Source organism: Pinus tabuliformis, chromosome 3_1 (assembly GCF_031772625.1).
Source record: "Pinus tabuliformis cultivar Carrire ecotype Pingquan chromosome 3_1, CPIR1, whole genome shotgun sequence".
In the NCBI taxonomy this organism is placed as follows: Eukaryota; Viridiplantae; Streptophyta; class Pinopsida; order Pinales; family Pinaceae; genus Pinus; species Pinus tabuliformis.
In genome coordinates this window covers 635,531,699-635,553,737 of record NC_142301.1, presented here as the reverse complement: position 1 = coordinate 635,553,737, position 22,039 = coordinate 635,531,699, and the positions used below count along the sequence as shown (strand labels likewise).

The following is a 22,039-nucleotide window of genomic DNA, read 5'->3' as shown; positions in this document are numbered from 1 at the left end:
ATCTCGTCCAAGGAGTAAATTGTAATCTAACGGACCTTGGACTACCATGAGACCCATTTGGATAGTCTTCCCTTCTAACGTGATAGGTACATTGGGAAGAATTCCTAAAGGTCGAGTGATTTCTCGATGGAAACCTACAAGGCTTCTCATCTCAGGCAGAAGCAGTGGGGAACCAAGTGCTTCCCAAGCTGTTGAAGAAAGGATACTAACAGGAGATCCTTCATCAATAATTGTACCAGCCATAACCATGCGATAGACTTGAACTATAATTCGAAATGGTATGGAGGCTGGTAACCGAGGATTGACCAGTTGATCCCAATTAAAGGAAATAACTAGGTTGCTTGGAGGTGGGACTGGATAAACAGCCGGATATGCCTCTAATGGACTTTCTTCCTGTTGTGAAGAAATGAGAGGGATGCTCACTTGATCATTAACGTCTATGTCAATGAATAGAATTTGGACGGTGGGTTCGTCATTCTTGGCAGTGATAACATCATCTGAGGAGGTAATTTCTGAAGGCGAAACCGGGTCACTTGTAATCCGGACCGTTTGACTGTTGTCTGGTTTGGATTCAGATGTAGGATCATCTAGGGGTGGAAGTTCTGAAAGCAAAACCGGGTCACTTGTAAGCCAGACCTTTTGACTTTCGTCTGGTTTAGATTCAGATGTAAGAGCAGCTAAAGATGGAACTTCTGTAGGCAAAACCGGGTCACTTGTAAGCTGGACCTTTTGAAAGACCAGGTTACTTGTAAGCTTGAACTGTGGACTTTCGGTCGGTTTGGACTCAGGAGGTTCATCTTTGATGATCAAGTAGTGCGTAGATGATGAACATAAATCACTTGTTCCGACCAGGTACTGGTCTGGAACAGGCTGAGCAACATTCTTTCCGACCAGGTACTGGTCTGGAATAGGCTGAGCAACACTCTTTCCGACCAGGTACTGGTCTGGAAAAGGCTGAGCACAGGTAGGTTCAGGAAGAGAAAGCTGGACCAAAGAGGAATCATGCTTGATCTCTTGGTTAGTGGAGAGACACTCTGCAGGTGTAACAAGACGCTGATATCCAGCGGGTAGTTGGGGTAAGGAATCCGACAGACTTGCCAAAAGACGGGAAGCTTCATCCATCAGTGGACAAAGTCGAAGGAGATGATTACCTTCACAAAGTCGACAAGGGAAACGAACCTTCCCTTTCCTGTTACCAACTAGTAAGGTATCGTCAATTTGCGACAGCAAGGGGCGAGTCGGGTCACGGGACCATATATCTAGGATCCTGGGAATGCCAGGACAATCAGAAAGAAAATGATCCCCTTTGCATAATCGACAAGGAGACCGAAGCTTCCGCGGAGGAGCAGAAGGTGGTTCCACTTCTAATAGCTTCGTGGTAGATACGACCTTTCCCTTAGGAGACTTCTTCTTTTTGGTCTTCTTCTTCTTCTTCTTAGCCACCTGGTTAGCGAAATCCAAGGTTTCACCAGGCGAAGTAGAAGATGAGGACGCAGCAATAGGCGAAGAAGGGAAGGGGTCCACCTTAGAATCAACATGGTGTTGTTCGGGTGGAGGAGGTGGTGGTGGGACAGGATTCATCACACTTGAGACCACCGAGTTTGAAAACAACCATACGGGTAAACCAATGGTCAACCCAGGCAAAGACAATGTTGCGATATACTGAACACCAACATTTCCAACAGAAGGAAATGGGCGAGGGTACCCATCAGGAGGAACACCTTGGCCGGTGGGCACCGGAAAGGCTGCCATTGAACGAGAATTAACCCTACTCAAGCTAACGCACGCAAAATCTAATTGGGTAGATGTTATCGTGGCCAATAATTTTTAAGACACTGAACTTAACCTTTTCATTTTTTAAGAGTCGAGAAAAGGGTAAAAGATGACTCTAGTCTCCTTCGAATATTTAATGAGCACGAAGTGACAAGACGCTCATAGGCACCTTTTCGTTTAGGGAGTCCGAAAAGGATCAAAAGTGACTGCTCTGGAATTCTAGGTAGAGGGTGTGCCAAACTTTTCGCAAAACCACAGAATACTTTTTAGGGTACGGGTGGTCGATCTTCGTGAATGCTGTGTCCACTGCATTGCGAATCGTAGGGCAGCTGACACGGCTTCCTATGGATAAAGGCTTTATTCCTATAGGGGTCTCCCAATATATACTCGACGGTACGTGGGAGCACAGTCCGTATTGGCAGCTACCGTTTCACCGTGGAGGAATCACCCAACCACTCGACGATAAACTACCAGGTTTAACGACGCCGGAACACGTCTCTAACCTAGACCTCTAGAGTGTTTGCGTTAGGTTCCAATGCGTTGTTATGTTCATTGAGTTCATTTTAAAGTTTATCTTTGATTATGTTTCAGTTTTTTGGTCCTACCGTATGTGATATCTCGAAAACTTCTTACATGCAAACTATATGCCGAAATTAAATCATTTGATTCGATGAATCCTATCTACAGGAGGGTTGAGATCTTTTTTCACAAACGAAATGATCACTTCAACAAAGAACAAAGATCCTAATGCAGCTAATAACAAGAAACGAAATTTTGTCTTTTTCCTTTTAATAGCAACAAATAACAATAAATGCTAACTACTATAATGCAAGAGATTTTTTGTTTTTCCTTTCCTTTAAGATAGCATGATGCATGTAAACAAATTCCAAGAGATATGCACAATCCAAGTTCAGTCAATGAAATAGAACCAATTCTAAAACACAAAACGAACCATGCAAGCAAGGAAAAAACACAAAAACTAGTGAACTCCAAAGAGGCTAGAAGTGAAGTATTCAGAGTATAGAAGATCAAGCTTTAACAAAGCACTGGATAGGTGTAGAACAATCAACAAGCTGACTGGATGATCAAGAGACCAAAACTTCCCACAGAAGGCTAGACATGCAAAGTCACTGGAAATAAGAAAACAACTGAGGGATACAGGCTAAAACCAGTCAAGCAGAGGTTCAACACAGTTCCAGAGGCTGAAAGAGATATATAAAGAGACTGAATGAGCTTTCCACCCACACACAGGCAAAATTTACAGAGCTGGCGCGACTGTCAGCCTGCAACTTGCGCTACCACAGAATTGGCGCGAGTTGCTTTTGAGCAACGTGCGCCAACTGGCGCGACTGTCAGAGAAATAACAGCGCCAATTAAGCTTGCCAACTAAAAAGATAAATGATACGACCTCAGGTCGGGTTGACAGTGCTCAGATGGGTCAAACAGTAAAGAATCAACTCAGAACTGACTCAGGAAGCTCATGCACTCAAGCAAGCAGAAGAAAATTAACATGCAAGACAGAAAACAAAGAGTTAATCCCCAGTGGAGTCGCCAATTTGTTGGTAAGGTAAATCCCCTCTGCGGACAGAGGCGATCCCACTAGCCTATGACAGAACTAGCCACAAACAAACCACGCTGCTACGCAAGTTCCTAGTTATGCCTCAAAGGTGAATCAAGAAGACTAACCTGGAGTCCAACGCTATGATTGAAGCAGAGTTGATATCCTCGCTCCCTTGCTCCAACAGATCATAACGAATACCTGCACATACAAAGGAAGAGACAGATACCAACATAAAAACTACCAAGGCACAACTATATTTCAGTCAGAAAGGAAATAAATCAACATATCACCATGACAGATAATGAGATTGGAACTATAATAGCAGTCGCTCATCAATTAATAAACAGGAAAAGTTACAACCATTGTTCTGACGTCGACCCTTCTCCTGGCTGGGTGAGTAACTATATGTGTCTTGACATGCATCTCCTCTCCGGCAGCATAACCTCTCTAGCACTCATTAGCATTCTCTCCATGACCAATAATCATCACTACTATAACTCAATTACCAAATCACTAGCATAACACTAACACCAACACTCTCTCTAGCACTAGCTTGTCCAATGCATAATGACAAGCTTATATAGATGGAGAAGGGAGGAGGATGCGATGAACCGGGACACCTTTTGTGGAATTAGCAAAAGCCATAAAGATGGATAAAGCTCGACAAAAAACTGATTTTCTATCCTCAGAAAAGCTCCATGTAATGAAGGAAACAACAGTCGGACGTGCATTAAGGCAAAAAGCACGACTAAATTTGGTTGGCGCCACTGTTGCTCTAAGATAGAGCGCCAATGGTCGTGCCCCATTTTGAGGATCTCCATCATTGGCGCGGGTAGGATACTGTGGACTTGCGCCAATGGAAAAGGAGCATTTTTTAGGGATGATCTGCAGAAGGTGTCTTGAGGGAACATGGAGTACATACTCAGGGGAACATAATGCAGGTGTTTTTAGACTTTGTCACTTCTTATAACTCCCGGGATGGGTCCTCCAAGGTACGACAAGAGGAGTAACAGGGATGGTGACAAATTACTGTGTAACAAGTATATTAGGAATTCATTAGATAGTGTAGTAAAAGCAGAATAAAGCATCACACATAAGCAACACACATGAACACCAAGATATAAGGTGGAAACCCAATGTGGGTGAAAACCACCCGTTGTTGTTGTCTCTGTCTTCTTTTAATAATAAGAAAATTCTGTTTACAATTTTTGTACTGGTGCAGTCTTGTACCAGTACGCGGGCTTCTACCTGCAGAAGGCTACAAACTTCTCTCATTCTACAGCGTCTACTGGAAGGGAGCTACAACCCCCTAGCTCTTGTACTAGCCGATATGTTTGCTTAGTATGTAGGCGCTGACCTACAGAAGGCTATGACCTTCTCTTTTCTTCCAGGGACCATGTTTCATAAATTTTCATATTGGATCCATCAACAACTTCATTCAATCATCAAATATATCTGTATCAACCAATCACCTTTTGAACCAACCATAGCCGAAACAATCATTCACTTAGACCACCCATCAATCTGATGATTCAGAATACTGTCACCAGAATACAGTAACCAGAACCCAAACTAGAACCCAGAACTCTGCAACAATAAAGAGAAACAACTGAAATATATTTTATAAGGTATACGTTACTTCCATGTGTCGAACCTGCGTGTACATGCACTTTGCTCAAAGCCAACCAGCATATACATCTGCAAATATAAATTCAGAGTTCTGCAACTATTCCAGACTTTTGTTATACCCAAATCATATCATTTACAGAATAATATATGCGTCAGTATTCAGATCTAGAATATACTTGAGCAAAAACACATAATGATAGTTCATTTTACGCCTTAAGTTCCCGATCCATCATCTGATCTGATCTCTCATCATCAGCTAAGGTTCATCCTTGGTTTAGATCCAACAAAGCACCATAACCCAATAACCTGCATACTAGATCTCACACTTCATCAGATATTCAATACTTGCACACCTTGGCCTAATGATCTTCTCCTCCTTTTATAATTTTAGGCCTTTCTCAATACCATGGACCAAAACCACTTAGGACCAATACCTTGGACCAAATACCTAGGGTCAATACCTCGGACCAGATACCTTGGACTAATACCATAGATCAAAATACCATGGACCAAATACTTCAGACCAAAAATTTAGTTTTCCAAGGTATACGCGCTTTTCCTTCTGTGAAAGTGTGTGAGTACATATACGCGACTTGTATACAGCGAACCTGCGTGTATACGCAGCTTGGTCAATGGTGAACTTGTGTATACCTCTCTTTCTTCATTCTGTGAAGACTGATCTGTAATTCTTTGATGTTTAGCTGCTATACTATGATCTTTCATCTGAGTGAGTTGCCTTCTGAACTAATTCCTTGAAGTTGCCCTGCATTTTTGTAGAAATTTTGAATAATAAACACATATTCAACAGAGATTATCCCGATTATACACTATTGCAGAAAACATGCATAATACATAACCTCCTCTACGTTGATCATCAATTTAAAGAAGCAGAAACAATATCATGCGCACATAGAAGCATCAATCACACATATCAACATAGTATTTTCCCGGGGAAAGCATCTCGCTAAAAACCCCAACTATCTGTATATTATATTGATTGAGAACATGTAACAAACATAGTACAATACTCCTCTCAAGTATCCAGCACTACCTCCACCTGTTACACACAAAACTAGCTCAGATTTGATCTCCAAATCTCCCTTGCTGCTTTGCCTGCCTCCACTGCACAATACCTGCTGAGAATGAATGAGAATGGCTGATCCAAACTCCTATTTACCTTGTGAAAATCACCCACACTGTAAATCGCGTGAGCACAAGCTATATTTCACTTAGTATTGGCCCACACTATGCAGAGATCATTGGCATAACTCAATCCCATGCATGTGTACAATCTCATGCACAACTGATAGCAATCTCAACCTCTAACACCTGTCTCCACTGAACTGTACATGCACTGAGTTAACTGATGTATTCTTTAGTTGCATTATGAGTTAATAATTAGTGAATTAATTAATAATTAATTCACACAACTCATCACTTAGTCTATTGATCAGTTAGACTAAATACAACTAGTTCAACTAAGTCAAACTGAACACAACTCCATTAACTGCTCATCCAACTCCACAGAACTCAACCACGTGAGTTCTAACTGATGTCCTGCATGCAATAGCTCAACTGACTCATAATGAAAGCGTATTTCCTTCTGACAACTGCATGTGCCACATCTGTAGCTCAAACTAAAGTGCTCCAAAAGGATAAGATAAAGTTTATAGTCTAAATATTATTATGAGACAATAATATTTGACTTTTCTATTTTTGACTAGCAGTCTAAAAATAGACTCTGATCACTCCTACTGTGATCGCTCCTGCTGTGATCGCTCCTGCTGTGATCGCTCCTGTTGTGATCACTCCTGCTGTGATCCAAAAATAGACTTTGCGCCATAATTTGCCTGCCGGACCACTTACTGAAGGTGACTCCTTTCCACTAAGCTCCATCATCTTGTTGCATTCTCAACAAGCATTTCTTGTTGCACACTTTTCAACACTCCCTCTCAACAAGAAAGGCTTCCTCTCAAACCCAACCCTGTAACTCTGGAATGTTCTGCATGCAACACTGCCCGGTCCACTTTGCTCCAACAACACTTGGAACAAAAAACACTCCCAACTGACCACTCTTTTGGGCTAGGATCATACTCTGATGCTGAAGCTCTACCTGCTGCTGACAAGTGATCCCTCTCTGACATCTACGCTACTGCAACATCTACATGCATCTCGCACCATTGCACACCTCTCTGTGCCACCTAGCACTGTGCAAAACACTTGTGCCTCTCGCATTGCTACAGCCTGCATGCTATGCGCTGTCCTGGGATTCCCTGCACTATCGCTCTCTCTGTCGCTCCATCCGCATCTGTCTTCTACCCAATCAATCAGTTCCTGCTACTCCACATCGGGGCTCCCGTAGCAAGGTCTCATCCAAGAGGTTGGGTACCTCAAGGATCCTTCCCCTCCTCCTTGGGACGATCAATCCACATCACCCCACCTCCTGCCTGGAGGTATGGCTGCATGCAATCCCTCAGCCCACCTGGCTCGAAGTTTCCCCCTACTAGAGGTCTCTGCATGAGTAGATGTCTCTACTCAATCTCCTCTCAGCTTCCTTTGTTGTGGTTGCTCCACAACCTCCTGAAGTTGTTGCACCAATTGTGGCTCCTCCACAATCGTCTGAGACTTCTTCTAGCTCTGCATGTTGAGCGGTAATATACGCTCCCTCTCAACCACCAAGTCTCCATCAGTTGCCTCGCTACTCAAGGCTTTGCATGCATCTTGAACCTCAAGAGCATACAGGTTCTTGACCCGTGAACCAATCTGCTTCACCTGTCTAGTGATGATGTGTCTAAGGAAAACCTTTCCCTCACTGAAGACTACATCATAACCTCTGTCTTCCAGCATCGCGATCGACACCAAGTTTCTCTTCAGTCCTGGTACAGACTTGACATCGGTCAAGGTAATGCGAGCTCCATGCTCCCTCTGAAAAATAACCGTGCCTACACCTGAGACACTATACTTCTCATCATTACCCATCCCTATGAGTATCTGGAGATATTTCTCCTCCAAAGTACTGAACAAACTTTTGTCACCGGTCATGTGGAAAGAAGCTCCACTGTCAAGAAACCAACCACTTCCCATCATGGATGAAACCATGCATGCGAAGAGTGTGAAATCCAACTCAAATTGTGAAGCAAGTGCTTCACCTTCAGATCCTTCCCCAGATCCCTTCTTGGACTTCTTCTTTGGGCAATTCGTAGCATAATGGCCCAACTCATGACAACGCAAGCATCTCACCTTCGACTTGTCAACCTTCTTCCCATCATTGGAAGAACTGGATTCGGAAAGAGAAACCTTCCCCTTCCCCTTCTTTGCCTTACTCGTTAAGGCACAGTTCTCCTCATCATGCATAGATGAAGAACTGTCTTTGGTGCGCCGTCTAATCTCCTCTTGCACAAGATCCGAACAAAGTCTCTCCCATCCTGGTAATTTCTCCCTTCCATTCACCGAGTCCTGGTAGCTATGCCGACTCTTAGGAAGGTCAAGGAGTGCTAGACTCACCATCCTCATCCAACAGTCACCCCCACACTTCCCAGCTCATCCCGGCATTGGGTGAACTTCGTGAGATACTAGGGCATACTGTCTCCATTCTCACACTTAATGTTTATGAGTTTATCTCTTGCTTTGGAATTAAATTCGAATTCCACCAGCTCAAAACTCAATCGCTTCCGATCTAAAATTCGTGAGAACAATCTATTTCTCGTACAGAGGTCGACTGTAAGGGCATTCACCTGATATTTAGCCTTCCAAAAGAAGGATGAATCCAGAGGCTACCTGGCCTGATGACATACTCTTCCTGAAGAAATAGAATGTAGTCACTTCCTGAATAATAGATTTGATGATCAATCCTCGCTTGATATCCTGTAAAAATCTCTTCTACAAATCAAGCAGCTCCGATAACATGTAGAAATTTTGAATAATAAACACATATTCAACAGAGATTATCCCGAGTATACACTATTGCGGAAAACATGCATAATACATAACCTCCTCTACATTGATCATCAATTTACAGAAGCAGAAACAATATCATGCGCACATAGAAGCATCAATCACACATATCAACACAGTATTTTCCCGGGGAAAGCATCTCGCTAAAAACCCCAACTATCTGTATATTATATTGATTGAGAACATGTAACAAACATAGTACAATACTCCTCTCAAGTATCCAGCACTATCTCCACCTGTTACACACAAAACTAGCTCAGATTTGATCTCCAAATCTCCCCCGCTGCTTTGCCTGCCTCCACTGCACAATACCTGCTGAGAATGAATGAGAATGGCTGATCCAAACTCCTATTTACCTTGTGAAAATCACCCACACTGTAAATCACGTGAGCACAAGCTATATTTCACTTGGTATTGGCCCACACTACACAGAGATCATTAGCATAACTCAATCCCATGCATGTGTACAATCTCATGCACAACTGATAGCAATCTCAACCTCTAACACCTGTCTCCACTAAACTGTACATGCACTGAGTTAACTGATGTATTCTTTAGTTGCATTATGAGTTAATAATTAGTGAATTAATTAATAACTAATTCACACAACTCATCACTTAGTCTATTGATTAATTAGACTAAATACAACTAGTTCAACTAAGTCAAACTGAACACAACTCCATTAACTGCTCATCCAACTCCACAGAACTCAACCACATGAGTTCTAACTGATGTCCTGCATGCAATAGCTCAACTGACTCATAAAGAAAGCGTATTTCCTTCTGACAGCTGCATGTGCCACATCTGTAGCTCAAACTAAAGTGCTCCAAGAGGATAAGATAAAGTTTATAGTCTAAATATTATTATGAGACAATAATATTTGACTTTTCTATTTTTGACTAACAGTCTAAAAATAGACTTTGATCACTCCTGCTGTGATCGCTCCTGCTGTGATCACTCCTGCTGTGATCCAAAAATATACTTTGCGCCATAATTTGCCTGCGGGACCACTTAGTGAAGGCGGCTCCTTTCCACTAAGCTCCATCATCTTGTTGCATTCTCAACAAGCATTTCTTGTTGCACACTTTTCAACAATTTCATCACATCTGTAAACACTACTATCATGCATTCTGTCACATTGATATCTCTTATGTAGATTCATCTAGTTACCATATACAAGTGAGTTGTTCTACTACAAGTGGGTTGCCATCAAGTACAGCACATACATCATAATGCCAACATATATTACAATGGTACAACAAAATAGGATGGAAAACAGGTGGTTCAGAGAAATCTGGCATGGGAACTTCCCCTAAAACTCAAACGATTTAGGTGGCTGACCTAGCAGAATACAATATTGACCTGGGATAATTTATGCCGTAGGGGCTTCAATGGAACTCGTAGATGTATATTTTATTTGGGGGCCCTTGAGGATGTGGCTCATATATTTCTTAAATGCCCATTTCAGTTTCCATCTAGATAGGGGTATAGCCCACCTTAAACATTTTTTCTATTTGGAATTCTGCATCCATGCAAGCATGTTTACAGGAATGGATGATGGAGTACAAGGAATACCATACTCTACATTTATACATTATATGGGGCATTTGGAGGTGTAGAAATGCTTACATTTTCAAAAATAAAACTCTGGATATCAACCACAGATGCATAAAGATTTGTGCATATTTTAATGAAGTTGGACCAGTGGTAGAAAAGGGAACTTCAAGATGCATTCAACAAGTGGATATCTGGGACAAATACCCTGTGGGGTTTTTTGATGGGGTTGCAATTAATGACTTATGTGGTAGAGGGGCATACATTGTCTTAAGGTTGAGTCAATATTTCCATTTCCGTTGGAGCAGTGGGGTAGGCACCAACACTCGGGCGAGGATCCTAACACTGTGGGTTATCTTATATTGTGCCGAATGGTTATCCATTAAGAAAATGGACATATATGGAGATTCTAAAGTGGTTATAGACTAGTACTTGAAGAAGTCTCCTTTGGAACCTCCCATACTTTCTAATTAGATGCAAATAATTAGGTTGATGATTGAAATTTCAGTAGGGTGACTTTTGCCCATATTTATAGGGAACAAAATAGAGTTGCAGATTGGTTATCAAAGGTTTGACATCCCGGTGAGATCAATTACTCTGCCTACCACAATGACCGATATTAAGGGTGCAAAAAAATCCTATTCTCATAAGCTCCTTTGATGGATGTCGACCTTTTTGCATATCCACTATTAGAACTGATAAAATCATAATTTGACGTTGTGAACATATAGTTTTATTCTTGTTGGAAAAAACAATTGATAGATGCAAATACTATGGGATATAAAAAAATAATACTCTCAAACAATGATATTTTTACTTCCCAGGATGGGTGACCTCCTGGGAAGTCCTGGTTACCGGGTGCAAGCCCCGGAAGTGATGATTGATGCTATGTGATTCGTTCTCCACATTTCACTAGTTTCAATCCCACTTCTTCACCCCTGTGAGCATCACCCGATGCAATGAGTGCTAAGTGAACTATTCAAAAATCATGAGAAATTAGTCAGTTACGACTACCTCTCATGGAAATGGTCATACGTTTGAATGACTTACTTAACGCAGTTGAATTCCAAAAATGATATCTAATGATATTTTTACTGTGATATTTTATCATACATAAACAATCTTATTATTTAATATAAAAAAATATGTTAGTTTTTTCTAAAAGATATCTATATATTTCAACTCTTCAATGTCCTTACATTACACCATTTCTTGCCTTAATATGTCCGACCAACTAATGTTACACACATCATTCCCAAAAAGCAGGTGGTGAAGACCTCAACCATTGTAAACTTGAGTTAATATCAACTTAAAATATTTTTCAGCTGACAAAGTTAAACTAAACGTTGTGCTTATCAGACACCTGTCTTCTTACCATACCATGGAAAATCCATACTAAAAGTAGTTGTTGAATTAAGGCTTCTGTGATCCATATCAAGTTTATTGAGAAGCGTTTTCGGCAAAAATCACATCAAAATTCATTTGTTGACGCGTTTCGAACCAACAAGTGTGGCTCATCATCAGGACAAGATGAAGGACTAGATCACGGAGACAAGTTAAATAGACAAAAGAGATCAACGATGGGTACATTTGACCAAGAAAACGACTACATTAGACTAGGCAACTGGACTAGACCAAGAGATAAGAAAAATGATTTAATTAAATAATTAGTTAATCTTTATTAAATTTATTTTCATTTGTAACTAAATATACCACTTATATTTACCTAAATTAAATTTAATTAATATACTTCCTATTATTTTTAAAACTGTATAAAGTCCTATATTAATATTATTATAAGAAGTGATAAGAAAAATTAATAAAAGTAGTTCTTCAAAAAAAAGACCAAATAAATTTGTATACATGGTGGGATATAACATTGTACCTTTCCTTTTATGAAACCCACATGCCTTCAATGTACTTCGAGGAATATGACCGAACAGGCATACCAACCCACATCTTGCCCAAAACGCATGAGTACAAGCCCTGAGGGGAATTGTCCACTATCGTTAATATGACTAAAAATGTTTTCATTGGGCAAAGCTCAAAATCACCATGGCTCGAGAAGAAACTCTCTAAATTACGACTAAACAAAATTGAATCAAAGATGGGATTACCACTAGGTTGAAATGATTGCGTGGATAAAATTGGGTCATTACAATCTCATGGTGAGAGAGGAAACGGTAGGGCCACCTCAGGAGTGACCACAAAAAGTGGGTAAAGGTAACATGAATCCTCTCCACATGTTGCAAAGGGAGAAGCACTTTTGGTGAAATGGTACTGGAAGCCCGACCTAAAAGAGCTTTCACATCAAATGCTTGACTCGGGTCATGGTAAGGCATAAAGGATTCTGCTCTGCTTTGCTTAGAGCAAAACATTTAAGATTATTATCATCGTATGTGCTCCTGAAAGCCGTTGAAATCTCTATAGGCCTTCAGGGTCTTGCTTCTGCGTTCGTCTGCCATTGATAATCCGAGAACTTCATCGGTAGGAAACCAAACGTTGTGACATCCTGGATCTGTGAATCCATCAACAGAACAGCTTCAGTCGGAGCTTAGGACAGGTGGGTATCTGTAAATCCCTGCATTTAGGTGCTGTTTTAGCTAATGCAGATTGTTTCAGTTTTTGGGCAGTCCTTGATTTGTTTAAAATAGATTCTGTAATTCCACAAATGGTTGGCATAGGATGCAATGGCTTTGTTTTTGTTTCATCTTATTTTCAGTTTTGATTTCTACCACGCACTTATTATGCCCATGTTTTCACCGAGGCTCAAACTGTCTGAAGTGCCCATAGAACTGGTTGATTGGGTTTCTGAGATATCAGGGCTTGAGAGCTCTGAAGTGGCGATAGTGCCGAGTGATTGGGTTTCTGAGATATCAGGACTTGATTTAATTTTTTTATTTTATTTCTTTAGTAAATGTTCCTTGGTATGATTTTTATATCTATATTAACTTCACTAAGCCCCTGATGATCTTGACTGCTGTTTCATTGTGTTCTCACGTGGGCATACTCGTTTTTCAAAGAATTCATCTTGGATTTGATTCATGGTCGTAAACGAATTTAGTATAACCTCATACATTACATTACTTGGACGCTGCACAGACATGTGAGTCATGTGAGTGTTTGGGCTTTGCTTCTTGATTTGTGATCAAACATATTTTTATTATAGTAGGTTCTAGATGCTCCTCACGGTTGCAGCATGTTTGCTTTGATTTCAGCATATATACCCATTTTCGTTCTGCTGCTTTGTGTTTAATTTGAATCCCCAGATTTTCCCCTGATTTTGATCGTAAATGCTGTACCTTCAGGCAGTAGCTCCCCAAAGACCAAATGAGAAGTTCTTGAAAAAGGAAAAAAGAATATCGAAACCCCTGGTAACATCCAGCAGAATTCAAGGTAGCAGACAGGTTTGTATAAGGTAGCTCAAATGGGTGATGCAGAATATGCAATTAGTGTTTCGAAAAAGAGACCAGCGGAAAGGGAGTTGTCAAGGGATGCTGATCCAGATGCTGAGGATGAAGATGTTTGTGGGCAAGAAACGGGGAGTAGTCATAGGGCTTGTGAGGAGGTCATGGCAATCAGGAAAATCGTGAAGGTTGATCGAACCGAATCCTCTTCCGGTGAAACGCCTAATCCATTTGCAGCCATAGAATTGGTTTCACCTACTGCTACTCCGCAAGTGGTAGATGCCTCTAAGGTCACAGAAGGATGTAAGGATGAGGCTGAGAAAATAGGTGAGTCAGAGGCCACCGAGATGACAAAGATTGCTGAGAAGAAAATTGGTGAAAAGGAGGATTTGGAAAAAGAATCAACAGACCTGAATTCTACAGAGCTTAACACAGAAGAACCTGAGAGAAATAAGATGGAAGGAGAATCGTTAGATCTGAAACCTGTAGAAATTACCCAAGAAGAACCCAAGAAAGGAGGATCCAGCAAAGAGGAACCCAACGACAGTGAAGAGGAAGATGACGAGGAGAAGGAAAACACAAAATCCTTAGAGCGAAAACAACCTGCTTTTGTGAAGACATTCCAGCAACTCTCTAATGCCCAGAATGCCTTTACGGGAATATCGGGAACTGGTTTTTCCTTCTCCAGCTTCTCCTTTGACACTAAAATAACACCATTTGGATCAACCCCAAAGTTTGGCTCGTTTAACTTTAGCTCAGCGTCCGCTTTTGGTTCTCTATCAAGTACAGGGTCACTGACTGGCACAGGATCCTTGTTTGGGACAAAACTAGTCACTGATGATTCAGCTCCAATTGATTCACCTGGAACTACAAGTGACAGTGCAGCTCCGCTCCAGCTATTTGGAGAACCAGCAACTGAGAAAGTTTCGGCAGCTGGAAGTGGCTTCGGTAGTCTTCAAGAAGTACCAGTAGAAACAGGTGAAGAGAAAGAAGAAGCAGTGTTTACTGTTGATGCTGCTCTTTTTCAGTATATAAATGGGGGATGGAAGGAACGAGGAAAGGGTGAACTTAAACTGAACATCCCCACAGTAGATACTGGAAGGGCAAGGCTTGTGATGAGGTCAAGAGGTAATTATAGGTTGATCCTCAATACTAATCTTTATCCAGATATGAAATTGACGGGTATGGAGCAACGAGGTTTTTCTTTTGCTTGCATCAACAGTGCAGGCGATGGTAAGGATGGCCTTGCTACATTTGCACTGAAGTTTAAAGACAGTTTAATAGCTGAAGACTTCCGAGCAGCCATTGAAGCATACAAAGATAGATCACCTGCACAGTCGAGAGTGCTAGAGAATTTATTGAAGACGTGAAGATTCTCAAACATGAAAAAGCTAGTGAATGCTGTGATCAAGCAAAGCCATTTCTGTCCATATAGCATTGGCGAAAAGATCAAATATTTTGATAATGTGGCCATGATGATGCTTCCATTTTCTGCTTCTACAGTTTTAGCATCACATGTCCCTATTAGATGCTGTAGCTCTTGAAAATTAGGAGCATGATACAGTTTAGAATCGATATTACTTTTCTGGGAGTGTTACGCTGTGAATATGAGAGTTTACAATTTTAAAAATTCGTGCAAGTTCATAGTAAATGGAATCTGTTTTCAGTAGATTTCTTCATGAAAATTTTGAATTTTATAAAGAAGACTAAAATTCCATTTTTACTTGCAAGCTTGCTTTATTAATGGTATTTGCAAGCTTGCTCTCTTACAATGATGTTTATTTTAATTCCATTTACACTTCAAAGCCACATTGATTATGCAAATATTATAAGAATTAGTAGCAGCCGAGACAATATTCTCCGATGGTTTAAGAATTAAGCTTGTTGCTTTTACAGAAAAAAAAGGTCAATTTTTTTACCTGTGTAAAAAGTTTACTAGTCTCCCTCTCTCTCTCTCTCTGAGAAAAGTAAATCTAATGAAATAGGAATGTCTCCCAAGATAATCTTGGACAATGTTTTATAATTTATTGCTTGGGTATGGATTCTGATTAGATTTATCGAAGAGGTTGTTTGAGTGGTTGATATATCTTTGATTTCAGTTCCTCGAAATATTTTCGTTACTAGGGTTCCATGTTTTTATTTCAGAGTTCAGCATGGAACTATCAGATGGGGGGGAAGCGTAAATTTGGTGCATGACTTTCCCTGTTTATGAGTTTTAGAATCCTAAACCAGGGTTCCATCGGGACACATACTCAGGGGTTGTGGAAGCAGTCCCTGCTTCCCGAGCTTGGGATCTTCACCGTGGGCATTTCCTGTTCAATTGGATGTGTAGTGTACTTGGAGGTGACATCCCCAAGTATGGAGGGTGTCCAGGGGTACCTTGATATCACCGGCTATTCCTGGGCATCCTCCTAAAAACATTTCAAAACAGAGCCACGAAATAAGCAATGAAACCTGATTCTATATTTCATTTCCCAGTAAAGATTCTGGAGTGTGAGACAATGGTATCTGGATGTTTGGCTATTGAGGAAGAAACTGATTTTGATGAAGCTTAAACTTTGTGCAGACATAATTGTTCTGTAATTACTATCCAAAAAATTGGAAAAGTGCATTTCGTAGATGCCCCATTAATCTTTCATCCTGATTTGAGTGTGTGTGTGCGCGTGTGTTTTGTTTTTTTAAATAATAACTGTAAGATTTATCTTAGCAAAAGACACTGCACCAAGCTCAGAGTATTACATCCAAAATTTGAATGGCAGATTTCTCCTAAATAATTCATTAAGATCCTAAATCTATCTGCCCTTCTGTACCATGAGTCTATTACATACATCTAGAGAATTTTATATGTATACTTCGTGTAGAATGCACCTAAAAACTTAAGGGTGTTTGGCTGGCATGATCAAAACTTGGAACTAAAACCCGAGAACTAGTCATCAAGAACTGTTATGTTCTCAACAGGAGCTACCGGATTTATATCAGGTATTCCTGGAGCCACTGATTCAACTGAGTTTGCAGATGAAACTTGAACTTGGGCAGTTTGGTCACCTGCTTGTTGTGCTGCAGCTTGGACAAATTCTAACATGGCATCTATCTGTGCAGCTAACCTGTCCAATTTGAAACAAAGTGAAGCTACCTCCATCTGTTTCGTTATTTCTCTGTGGTTCTGCTCGGACTCCCAGGGGTCTTTCCACGACTATGTATTCTGATTGGAATATTATCAAACCATGGTTGAAGTCATATGCTGATCTGGTAGACCTTTTTTCCTCCTTTTTATGCTTGCAATTGCTTTGCTTTCCCTTCAAGGACATCTTACATTCCTGTATCTGGCCATTGTGAGATGCATGCTTTGGAGATGAAAAAAGATGGTCTGTCCTTTATCTGTAGCTATATCTATACTATATGTTATATTAACTACTGGCCATTTATTACATAAATTAATGGTATTTAAAGAATTGCCAAAGCTACAAATTAGAGTCTCATCGTATATCACATTGAGACATCAATTGCCGATAAAGCAATTCGTGCATTCCAATGACTGACCATACAAATGTGGCTGTTTCCTCTCTTCTCTAGCATAACATAATTCAGCGACCTTGCTATAAATCAAAGCTGGGTAATTTCCCATTGCTTCATGGACGCTGCTCCATTACTTTCATAAATTTGTAATTAATGATGTATTATAAAAATAATAACTTTATTATCTATATTTTTCAAGAAAAATATTGTATAAAATTTAAGGAATTTTTTCTTACATTCATGGTTTGCAGTATTGGTAAGCCTGTCAATGTGAATTCGTGTTTTGTTTAGGGGGATACGAATTGGTCACCTACCAAGATGGATCATGGTATTAGCTAAATGTCAACAATTTGAGCTAAGCAATTAGCTCAAGCAATTGTCATCAAGGTTGCTGGGCATTAGGCCAGTTCTGTGCTAGTAGGTACCCAGTGTGAATCCTGGCTCAATTAATTGTCATCAATGTTGGACATTTGGTTAGTTTTGTGTCAGTGGGAACTTTTTTGAATCCCCTTTGGGTAAAGTAACTCAATCAATTGTTGTTAATGTTGTCGGGCAGTTAGTTACATGTTGACAGGTGCCTAGTTCGAATCCCCTTGGGTGAGGTGCTTTCTCTTTCTCTCTACACACACACATTTCTGAAGGGAAATCTTATGGGGAATTCCTAGACATGCTTCCCCACATTCATGGATGACATCCCTACTAAACCTGTTAGCATAGACTAGTGCGCCTAACCTGAGGAGATTCAAACTGGACACTTGATGTCATGGAACTAGCCAAATCCACAACAACATTGGTGACAAACAAATGAGTTAACCCCTTGTGTGTGTACATATAATATTTGAGGCAGGGTACCTTATGTTGAAGGACCCCAATATCCCCTTTGTAATGTGCCATAAAATTTAGAGTCTTTCTACACATCCCTATCTCTGTGCCCTAGAAACTTAGTGGAACATTGCCTTAAAACTTGGCCTATATTTTGATTAGTTACATGCAATTTTTGATCCCCTAGCTTTGAATTTCATTAATAGCTATGGTTTTCTTTGATTAGATAATTTCATTCTTTTGAAATCATGGAAACATTTTTCAAGTCTCATTGTTCAGATATCCATTATGTGAATGATGGTTGGGATTCTGGTCTAGAGATACTCTGGAGGGAAGCAACCACAGTTTAGGGAATATGTTCCTGATCTGTAGTTGATGCGTTGCCCTTGAGTATCACATTTGAAACTCAAAAATTTCCCTTGGAGGTCGTGTAAAGTCTCTGATGAATGTTATAGTTGCAAGCTGTGACAATCTCATCCTCTGAAAGGGATGCAACCTCAGTTGGGAAATATGTTTCTGATCTGTGGTTGATGCGTTGTCAAATGTGTATCACATTTGAAACTCAAATTCTCCTTGCAGGTCATGTAAAGTTTCTGATGAAAGTTATAGTTGCAAACTGTGAAAATCTCATCCTCTGAATGGTTAAGTTACTTTGCATGGCTGATCCATATATCATTCACAAAGCATGAGGAATAGGGATACACTGATGCCATTAAGCCAAATATCACAAGTTCTAGCTTAACCCTTTTTAGTCAAGTGTGATCTTTATATCATTAGTTGATGTTTACTTGATCTTTATTAATTCATTTTTCTCTTTAATTATGTTGCAATTATTAACTCTTATTTATCTTATAAATTAATGTGTGATATTTGATCATATGATAAAATTATGTTTTGTTATTGCATTGGTCATTGTGATGTAGAGTTTGTCTCTATGCAAGAGTTTGCTTTTAAGTTTTAGGAGGTTGTGAGATCTAGTTAGATGTGCAAGCAGCAAGATTCTCTCTAACTAGTTTATCTCCTAAGTTAATGTGTGTGGTTGAGATATTCTCTTAACAAGTTGTTAGTGTGCTAAGATAATGTGTTTATATTTAGGCAAAACTTCATGTGTTTATATGTACTATTACATTGTTGAATAGATCACTCAACACAACTTTTGGTATATGGAAACAATATATACTCTCTCATTTGTTAAAATGGTATTAGAGCCAATAGTATTCAAAACTAGCTGGTTCGAACCATAAACTGGTCAAACTCGCTAGTTCATTAGGCCGAGCCATCTAGTCGGTAGAAAAACCGGTTTTGAACCTTGCGGGCTAGGGTTTCTGGGCCTAACCAGCTATGGTTTTCCCATAAACTGACCGATTCCTTCATAAACCGGCTGATTTTCCCATAAACCGACCAGTTGCTTCATGAACCGGCAGGTTTATTGCCAGGCCGGCCACGGACCCTACGGAAGGTGGTTTTGAGGGAAACCAGGGGCCATTTCCCTCCAAAAACAGCCCCTCCAAGCCTTTAAAAGCATGCCTCCCCTCTCATTTGCCCAACACATCTCAACCTTAACAATGCTGGCAATCAATGGTAATGTTAAATTCTTAAAGTAAAAGGACTTCTACTTAAATTTTTAACATTACCATGAAATGACTCAGGATGTTTGAGAGTGGTTTCAACCTCATTGGATTTCATATGGAGAAACTAGAATTTTAGATCTCACTCAAAATCCAACAGACTTAATAGTTTTTAGGATTTCAGGATTTGGGGGATTGCAATGTTTCCATTTGATTCTGTCATGTGTGAGGGTATGAGATTGACATTTGATCAAGAGCATGAAGCCCTTTAAGTACCTTGATGTTGGTGGCATTGATTGTTGAACTTTGTTGATGTTGGTGGTATTGATGTTGAACTCCTCTACCATGCTTTAACAAAAATGCACCCTTTACTAGAAGGAAAATAATTGGCAAGGCATGCTAAGTTTTTTCTACCATACTATAAGGTTGAGGAGATGAACCCTTTACTCGAACCAAAATCATTGGTTAGGAATTGATGAGCCTATGTATTGCAACAAGAATGCTGCAACTCTCGGGGCTACTAGCTTTACTTATCAACCCGGGGTTCATACAAACTTGGAGGTGACAGTGCTATATGCACAAGTAAAAGTGAAGATCCTGCTTGTTGTCACTGTTCATCTGGCAAGAGACCCCAGGGGTTCCAAGCCAGACTTCTATAGGGTCAGAAGAAGCTTAATTCTTTGATGGAAGAAGAGAAAATCTATTCTAAGAGAGAGCTACTCTACTGCAGTAATGAAGAAAACAGCATGTAATGCTAAACCACACCATAACCTAACTAACCATCTAAACAACTATGCTAAACAAAATTGCTAAATCAACACTAACCTAATGTTGCTATCTAAGTTGCAGAGGTAAAGAGCATTAAACTATACTAAGGTGTAAGCAAAGAAACTAAACTAAATCTGTTTTCAAGCAGAAGAGCAGTCAGAGATCGAAATTGGTGAAAGGAGGACGTAAGGACGCATTAGTGCATAAGGACTGTTGGATCGATCAATGAACAAAAGATGGACGACGAAGATCTTAAGTGAATAGATGGATGAACAAGGTGAACGAACAGGATGAACGACAAAGATCTTATCGCGGGCGATTTAGTGAATAGGTGAATGAATAGGGTAATGAAGCAGATGAACGACGAAGATCTTATTGCAGGTGGTTTAGTAAATAGATGAACGAACAAGGTTAATAGGAGATGAATGGCAGAGATCGTATTGCGGGAAGAAAACGTGCGGAAACAATGGAGCGGGTTTCGAAGGCGGTAAGCAGTTTCTCGCGTGCCCTCAAAGCTGTAAGCGTATTTTTGAATTTCACGCGATTAGCCTAACTGAGCGACACGTAGCACAAGAAAACCACTTCTCTCGCGTGCTCTTGGGCAGATAACGGTCGTGCAGTAATCCACGCGAGATTGTGATAGCCGTTGGATCAGGCGACGCTGATCAGTGGTGGAGATTGGCCAAGCTAGTTGGTGAGCGGGTGATGCGATATCCGTCGGATCACGCGAGGTAGATCGACGGTGGGGGTTTAAAGCGCATAAAGTGTTGAGGTGACGCGATAGCCATTGGATCAGGCGAGGCAGATCGACGATGGGGATTTAAAGCGCATAAAGTAGGTGGAAGACTTCACGCGAGGTGGCAGTTGGATAAACTAATGAATCAGACAGTGATTGGGCAAGTTTGTTGTGGATTGGACGGTGAGGAAATGATGCATGAAGAACGTGCTGAAGGAGGTTTCAAATGAAAACAACAAAAAAAACCATTGATGGTGAACCAGTAACTACATCAAACAACAAACTCCATAGCTCATGCGAGAACCAGAAACCTGTGTTTTTGGGGTTGTTGAAGGGTCTCTTCCTCAAGTCATGGTCTCAGAGGGAGGAGGTGAGGCCGAGACACCTGCAGACAACCTTGTGGTGATCTTTTCCTCCTAGCTAACCTATGAATTGAAAGAAGACACAAATAGAAGTAAACTAAAGCACAACCGATCTACTCTACACTACTGTAAGTGGAATGCAACTACTTAAGCAAATGAACAAAACTAGAAAGCTACTTAAGCAAATGAACAGAACCAGAAATCTATGCTAGCATACATGTACAATAAAGAGGAGCTTTGGCTGCTTGGGTTGGGCCCTAACCCAAGAGCTTCAGCGTTCTTAGTTAACTCAGTGTTGGCTCAAAACAGAACTCATCTTTATTATAAAAACCTTGGATTACAGAACAAGCTGTCACAAGTCTTGCAGCTCAGAAATAAAGTAGAGTTTT

At 40.4% G+C, this 22,039-nt stretch overlaps 1 protein-coding gene across 3 annotated transcripts; it reads left to right on the top strand.

Annotated features, from left to right (window-relative positions):
* The first annotated feature begins 12,707 nt into the window (after positions 1 to 12,707).
* On the top strand, positions 12,708 to 15,601 carry LOC149188677 (nuclear pore complex protein NUP50B-like). 3 transcript variants are annotated; one of them, XM_089411686.1, is made up of 3 exons: positions 12,708 to 12,804; positions 12,902 to 13,034; positions 13,780 to 15,601. In XM_089411686.1, exon 3 carries the CDS (start codon positions 13,899 to 13,901, stop codon positions 15,246 to 15,248), a length of 1,350 nt encoding a protein of 449 aa, XP_089267812.1. In that variant the 5' UTR covers positions 12,708 to 12,804; positions 12,902 to 13,034; positions 13,780 to 13,898; the 3' UTR covers positions 15,249 to 15,601. The 3 variants fall into 3 exon arrangements, with proteins under 3 accessions (XP_089267812.1, XP_089267814.1, XP_089267813.1); XM_089411688.1 differs by lacking the exon at positions 12,708 to 12,804 and adding an exon at positions 13,495 to 13,577 and having other exon boundaries at positions 12,811 to 13,034; XM_089411687.1 differs by lacking the exon at positions 12,708 to 12,804 and adding an exon at positions 13,495 to 13,586 and having other exon boundaries at positions 12,811 to 13,034.
* Positions 15,602 to 22,039: the final 6,438 nt, after the last annotated feature.

Coding starts and splice junctions, on each gene's coding strand:
- LOC149188677 (XM_089411686.1), top strand. CDS start 13,899: ATGGGTGATGCAGAATATGCAATTAGTGTTTCGAAAAAGAGACCAGCG.